General features: G+C 39.5%; 1 protein-coding gene across 1 annotated transcript; it reads left to right on the top strand.

Moving 5' to 3' along the window:
• Window positions 1–321: 321 nt before the first annotated feature.
• Window positions 322–7077, top strand: slc34a2b (solute carrier family 34 member 2b). The gene is made up of 13 exons (XM_030786130.1): window positions 322–363; window positions 1059–1110; window positions 1195–1317; window positions 1479–1607; window positions 1864–2007; window positions 2176–2287; window positions 2674–2869; window positions 3337–3432; window positions 3876–3996; window positions 4688–4855; window positions 5753–5869; window positions 5982–6106; window positions 6328–7077. Exons 2-13 carry the CDS (start codon window positions 1062–1064, stop codon window positions 6943–6945), a joined length of 1998 nt encoding a protein of 665 aa, XP_030641990.1. The 5' UTR covers window positions 322–363; window positions 1059–1061; the 3' UTR covers window positions 6946–7077.
• Window positions 7078–7612: the final 535 nt, after the last annotated feature.

The raw sequence follows: 7612 nt of genomic DNA, 5'->3' as shown, positions 1-7612 counted from the left end.
TGAAGTTGCCTAATTCTCTGTCTGTAAATTCGAGCAAAGCGAAGAAAGAAAGAAAGAAAGAAAGAAAAATTGTGAGACATTGCTTCCTTGGGCAAGACTGATGTGGATGTGGGCTTAGACAGAACAACTCTGAGAAATAAAAAGTGTTGAGGGGTAAATATCTCGAGCTCATAAATCGTTAACAGGCACACATTCCAGCTGTGAGGTCACTGAGCACCTCCCGCCACGAACCTTGAGCTGTGACATGATGGGACTCTCACCGTGCCAGGTATATATAGGGGCGAAAACTTTTCAGAGCCAAGCCAAATGGAGTGCTCTGTTCACAGTTAAGGATTATCTTATATCAAGACAGGACTGGAACGGGTAAGTGTAATCAATCATCCGTCTCGTGCTTGACTGAATGATGACAGAGCACATATTTACTTTAATATGCACATGGGTGTGATGTCAAAACTTAATGTAGTAGTGTACACTTTTCACATGTGCCATTAGTGATATTTGTGAGTGTTTTTTCCTTGACCAGTAAAATAGTTTACTGCTGTAATACCATAAAAAAAGCTTAGCACTGTCATGTGGGCAGAGGAATGAGTAATAATGTCATGACATATTACAAGAGGAGACAGAGTTCTGTTATCAAGAATAGCGCATATTGCGATCACTTGAGGTTTCTCGTGACAAACTCAAATTTTCAGTCGTCTGTAATTAAGGGAGTAGCCTGTTGAAATGTTCGCCTATATAAATACACACTGAAACTTCTTTCGTTCTTACATCTTTTATCAGACAAAATAATCCATGATAGAAGGTACTGTGAAGACAGAGCTTTTTAGGTTAAGGAACCCATGCGCGTTATCTTATGGACTGAAATAAAACTAGAAGAAGGTACCGTTTTTCAAGGTGTTAACTGTTTTCAAAGGGAGCAAATATTGAAAATCTCCTCTCTCTCTCTCGCTCTGTATTTTATTTATTTATTTATTTATTTATTATCTTGCTAACGTCTACTCTGAACACAGTCACAACGCAGTTTCCTTTTCTAAAACTTTCACACCATCCGCTTTCAGACTATGGCTCCCCTGCCCAAAATCGACAACAGGCCGTCAGCAATGGAGCTCGGTATGTATTATCATCTGCAAAACTGATGCGATGACTTAATGATCGCTAGAATTACCCTTATCTCTATATTTTTGCTTTTCCCAGGCGAGACCAAGAATGGAGTGATACTACCTGCTTACTCCACCACGGACTTGGAGGACAATCAGTCGGAACCTTTTGATCCTTGGGATCTACCAGAGCTTCGGGATACTGGACTGAAATGGTCGGGTAAGAAAGAAAGCTTAAAGGCCACCCTCTTATGAGATTTGGCGGTGCGGTGACACAGGTTTTTGCGGGACAGAGACCGAAATGCAAAAGCCGAAATTGCCTTTTGTGGTAACGTCTGTAAACTGTTTTTCCCTGTCTTTCTATGCAATATTAACACACAGAATTGGACACCAAAGGGAAAGTTCTACGAGTTGTAACCTCCATTGGGAAGATAATTCTCTTACTTGGATTTCTCTACATGTTCGTCTGTTCCCTGGATATTCTGAGCTCAGCTTTTCAACTTGTTGGAGGTGGGGATTAAATCATTAGTACGATTGTATTATAAATACATGTTTTACTTTAATCATAACAAACATACAAGTGTAAAAGAATAAATATGAAAATTGGTTGTTAAAAATAAATAACTGAATGCCTTTGGTCCCACACAGCAGTTTATATATGAGAAAACTATCTTTTGTCAGCTTGTCTGAAGAAAATAGGTACTCATCGAGATGTTTAATGTTACATGTGCAATGTGTCTGTGTTTGTGTGCGGTTCTCCTCATAGGAAAAGCCGCTGGAGATATCTTCCAGGACAATGTGGTGCTGTCAAACCCTGTTGCTGGAGTAGTAATTGGAGTGCTGGTGACTGTTCTCGTACAGAGCTCCAGCACGTCTTCATCTATTGTGGTCAGCATGGTGTCTTCTGGATGTGAGTACTGACACACACATTCAGGCTCAAACAGACATATACGACCACTTACTCATCCAACTTCCATTTCACCCTTTGTCTCAATCACATGAATCACATGTTATACATCAGCAGATCAGTGAATGTCCACATAATGCATTGCTAATTGCAGTTATATCTGAATTGTAGTGCTAAGTGTGGAGTCTGCTGTCCCAGTCATTATGGGTGCAAACATTGGGACATCTGTAACAAACACCATTGTAGCAATGATGCAAGCAGGGGATCGCAATGAATTCCGCAGGTAATCACCTTTTCAACCACTTTAAGTTAACCTATGCTATTCCTCTTTACATACAAACTTTATAAATTTCTTAGGCTAGTTAACACTTTCTTCAGTCAAACTATACATCAAGGGAAGTTTTCTCACACTCAAACGATGTCTAGTCATGGTTTAAAAATTATAGTTTATTGGAAATGCTTTTCATACAGCCTAGGATTAGACTTCATTTTAAGCTGGGCACCTTATCCCAAATGAATGTCTTTTTCCACATGGCTTCATGTGTTCAACTGATTTCACAACAGAAAATATACAGTGCAAAAGTCTCACACTTTACGAGGCATTGAAGTCTTCTTTTCAGACAATCACACAGTTAATCTAATTCGTTATTCACTTTCACCCTCTCCTAGGGCATTTGGTGGTGCCACTGTCCATGACTTCTTCAACTGGCTATCTGTCCTGGTGCTGCTACCCCTGGAGGTGGCTACTGGTGTCCTATATAAACTAACAAAGCTCCTAATTGACTCCTTCAACATCCAAACAGGCCAGGATGCACCTGACATCCTCAAAGTTATCACTGAGCCCCTCACCAAAAACATCATCCAGGTAAGAGATCCCTCAAGATCTGTGGCAAGTAACAGAAACAGAATCATGTTTTGTGCTAATTGGAGTTCTTATTCTGGTGGAGTGTCTCAAAAAAAAAAAAAAAAAGAAAGGGTAATCCGATGCTTCGTGCTAACATGTCTAACATGTCAGCAGGGTCCACACTGGGGTTTTTTTTTTTTTTTTTGGAAATACAGCAGTGCTGCTTTTTAGGTGAATCTTTGATGCAGGCAGGGCTGTATACCAAACAGAGCTATGAACCAATAAACTATTAATATAGCTAACTGTACCTAACTCACATGTCTGAACATATTCAAAATATAAATTTAATCAGATGCAGCAAGATGAAACAATTACCTAAAAAGGCAAAATAGTGTGTAAAGATTGTGAATCAATAGTGATTTCAGATGTGAAACAGAAATAGTTTTTGACTTTGATACTTTTTTCTGTCCCACATTCCCATCATGCAGCTGGATAAATCCGTTATCAGTGACATAGCCACTGGTGACGCTGCGGCCAGGAACAAGAGTTTAATCAAGAGATGGTGCAAAACTGAAAAAGAGTTGGTAAGACTCAAGAACATGATCTAAGATCTCTGCCAAGAGACATCTGTCTATCTATCTATCTATCTATCTATCTATCTATCTATCTATCTATCTATACATATGTACATATATGTATATAGATATATACATATGTGTGTGTGTGTGTGTGTGTGTGTGTGTGTGTGTGTGTCTGTGTGTGTATGACAAAGTTCTGTCAATGTTAACATTTAACAGCTTAAGAGGAGCTTAGTTAATTTGTTACAAGAATGCTTGTTGGCTAGAGTTGGATTGTGGATCTCTTTCATAGCCTAGATTTGGTTTACCTTTATCCTTTCCAAATCTTCATTTAACATGATATTATGATTTTAAATTAAAATTTGTAAACTATGCATTGTTTACACTAGGACATCCTGATTGCTTCTTGTGGTTTATTATGTCATACAATACTGTTTTTGATTTTTCAGATCCTAGTGAACATCACAGTACCAGGGCCAGAAAACTGCACTACTCAAGACTTGTGTTGGATAGATGGAAATTTGACATGGACCCAAATAAACAAAACAAACATCATTGGCATAGAAAGATGTAAGTGTGTCCTTTTTACTTTGGATTTATTGTTGTAAAAACAGGGGACTTTAAACCAACCAGAGATGAGTCTCCTCTTGGAACTTTTGAGAGCATCCATCTCTCTGTACCCTCCACCACACATACTCAAAGCAACGTATCAGTCTCTAACTCTCAGACCATGACTCCCTCAGGCTGCCCTCCTAGGAGAACAAAGGACTCTATTGAGTTTTCCCAGTGAATCAGCAAACATTCCCCCTCATGCTCTCCACCTGTTCAATAGAGCCATTCTTCTTGCTTAGCTGGAGTACCTGTGACCACCTGGGTTACGCAAAGAGACACAGCCTATCGGAGTTGAAATGTTGTGTGTGTGGGTCTGATTTGTCCAATCAAACTAACCTTTAAAGTCATTGCTCGATGCTTACTTTGATTAGACTGGAGGGTGAAATACCACTTTAAAAGTGGTTCTATAACTGTGTCCTTGGCTGAGGTAATCTAAACCAGTTTCAGAGTATAAATGCATTTGCCACATTCCTTTGTTCCCTTGAGCTGGTTAAATGTGGTTCCACAAAGAACAAAATCCGTTCTGTTTCATGTGACATGAATTCTGATTTTGTACAAAGTATCTCCATTCCAGTAAAATCTATTTATCTGTGAATTTTGTTCTCATTGCTCTCCAGATATTGTTGAGTAACATCCTGCTTTCTTTCAGGTAAACATATTTTTGCTAACGTTGACCTGCCTGACTTCGCCGTGGGTTTGATCCTCCTGGCATTGTCTCTTCTTGTCTTGTGCACCTGCCTCATTCTCATCGTCAAACTACTCAACTCTATGCTCAAAGGTCAAGTGGCTGTGGTCATTAAGAAGGTTCTCAACACAGGTAAGTGAGCAAAGATCTTGTGGTAACACCAGGAGTCAGTAACTGGGTGGGGGGCTCTGAACCCATCTCCTAAAGATCTCCTGTCATATGATAGTCGGCACAGGTTTATGCATCTTGTTGTCTGATGAGCTGCACAGGGACATTAACCTGGTCTGAGCCTCAGTATGCACTTCAGGTGTGTCAGTCCTGCTAAGTCAAAATGAGAACTCAGAGACATTTTGGCCCACAAACATAAGAGCAAGTTAAGAGGTAGAATCGCTCTAAAAGTGTTTAAAAACTGTCAGGCAATTTTTCCTATTTTTTTCTCTTTTCTACATGAGCCTGACTTAAACTTGCAGGCATAGTATGTATACTCTGGGACATCAGAAATAAAGAAATAAAGTTTTTTTCAGGACTAACTGCCAGAATGCAAAAGCTGGTAGATAGGAGGGTTTAGGATACCTCTAAGTGTCATCCATGTAGTTTTCCAGTTAATGAGTTGATGTGTTGTTAATTCCATAGTCTCCAGGACTAAATGTGGTTTATCAAGTGGTAGGCTCTCAGATTAATGTATGATTTATTTGATATCATTCTGTCCAAACTATGAACTCTATCTGTTCTGTTAAAGAACAGAAGGCTTTGTTCCCAGCCACTAACAGTACCTTTTAAAGACATACTTGCATAAGTTTTAAAAAACACTTAAAAAGCTTTCTCAGTCTTTGTAAGTGTATTGTATGCCAGAGAGTGTTTATAAATCTGGATTTTCTAGAGAGCAGTGAGAGGAAAGTTTTGGGGGATGGTGATTTCTGAAATTGTACTTTTCAGCTGAAATATTTGCACTCTAAATGGCAATCAGTATTTTTTTTCTTTTCTCTCTCATTGGTCCCACTCTCATTGTTCTCACTGGTTTATTTGCAGACTTTCCCTTTCCCTTCGCATGGCTAACTGGTTACATTGCCATCGTGGTTGGAGCAGGAATGACCTTTATCGTTCAGAGCAGCTCCGTCTTCACGTCAGCCATCACTCCACTTGTGGGTGAGTATATCCATTTCTTCAAAAAATGCTCTGCATTCCTACATTGATTACACCGTTTATGGTTCTATACCTGGCTTAATATGCCATATTCATATGCTTTCTTTCATTCCAGGCATTGGTGTCATAAGCATTGAAAGAGCCTATCCGCTGACTTTGGGCTCAAATATAGGCACTACAACTACAGCCATTCTTGCTGCTTTGGCTAGCCCCGGTGACACACTTGCAAACTCACTGCAGGTTGGTGTTCTCAGATTTTGAATTATTAAAGATTTTATTTAACTTTCATATTTCTATTGGATTAGAGCACTGAAGATGTAAGATCCTGTTTTGTTTTTTTGTTTTTTTTTATCATTTTTAAAGAAGGAAAGTTTTTAATAAAGCCAATATGATGAAATGTTGTAAATTAAATCTGGCCTGTAAGGTCAGGACTGACTTGTCTTTTTCATTCTCATTCCCAGATATCACTGTGCCATTTCTTCTTTAACATCTTTGGAATCATTTTATGGTACCCTGTACCATTTACCCGAGTTCCTATCCACTTAGCCAAAGCTCTGGGAAACCGTACAGCAGAGTACCGTTGGTTTGCTGTGGTCTACCTCATTTTGTGCTTCTTCCTCATCCCTCTCACTATCTTGGGCCTCTCTATCGCCGGTTGGAAGGTGCTTGTTGGTGTGGGAGTGCCCATCCTTGTCTTTCTGATCTCTGTCATTGTGGTCAACGTAATGCAGTCCCGCTGTCCACGCTTCCTGCCGTCTATTTTACGTAGCTGGGACTTCCTGCCCCGCCCTCTGCACTCCCTCAAGCCCTGGGACAGAGTTATTACAAAGGGGTTGGGCTTCTGCCGCACACGTTGCTGCTGTTGCTGCAAGTGCTGCCAAAAGAACAAGGGGGATGACAAAGACAATGAACAGAGCAGAAAGAGGCCACAAAGGAAAAACTTGAAGATGTATGATAACCCAGGATTCTCGAGTTATGAAATGTCTAGTCATCATGATACAAGTGGTGACACCTCTGGCTGTGATTTTTCAAGCGGTGGTTGTGATGGTGGTGGCTGTGATGGTGGTGGCTGTGATTAACATGTTTTTGCTGACACATAGTCAATCCTCAGGTGTGAAAAGAATGATTTTGGAAGGGACGTGAAGACACTGAGAAAACTGCACCAAAGGAGTGTTCAGTTTCTTGTATGTTTATTGTAGTATATGCTCAGCTCGGCCAAAATTTCACTTTCATTTGATTTAGCTATTTTTGCATTGTTCTTGTATTTATGTCTTAGTCTCAGTGATGTAGACATCAAGAGACAATGGAGACTAGATTCTCCCCTTTAATGTAGCATGGAAAATGTTTAGTGTTTGAAACTATGTAATGTAAAGATGTATATTTTTAGATATTTGTTTATGATTCACAGGTACCTTGTTAAACAGCAAAATATTTATTTTTTAAATGATGTAATTTCTTGAAATTTTTAAATGATTTGTCTGTTGTATAAGAATGGGAGGATGTGATCCTAAGTGTGAGGCTGCTAACAGAAGGCCTCTTTCTTGTCTGTAAATACTGTTGTATGTCAGTGTCTCATAATAGTTGTTTTGCATGGAGCTTGGGAGTAGTGGTTAATATAAATAAATATTTAAAAAAAGCAACGTGATTTATTCAGTTGACCATGCTTACATGATTCAGAATCAGGCCTTGTAGGAGTGCAAAGCACATGAATCTACGATTCACACCCACACGCTTCAGTTGGAAACA

Source organism: Chanos chanos, chromosome 10 (assembly GCF_902362185.1).
Source record: "Chanos chanos chromosome 10, fChaCha1.1, whole genome shotgun sequence".
Classification (NCBI taxonomy): domain Eukaryota; kingdom Metazoa; phylum Chordata; class Actinopteri; order Gonorynchiformes; family Chanidae; genus Chanos; species Chanos chanos.
This window is presented reverse-complemented; position numbering and strand designations above follow the sequence as displayed.

What these genes read in the sequence shown, in the direction of transcription:
- slc34a2b (XM_030786130.1), top strand. Translation starts at nt 1,062, where the DNA reads ATGGCTCCCCTGCCCAAAATCGACAACAGGCCGTCAGCAATGGAGCTC. An exon ending in TCACCAAAAACATCATCCAG is followed by an intron (nt 2,870 to 3,336) that starts GTAAGAGATCCC and finishes CCCATCATGCAG; the next exon opens with CTGGATAAATCCGTTATCAG. An exon ending in GCAAAACTGAAAAAGAGTTG is followed by an intron (nt 3,433 to 3,875) that starts GTAAGACTCAAG and finishes TTGATTTTTCAG; the next exon opens with ATCCTAGTGAACATCACAGT.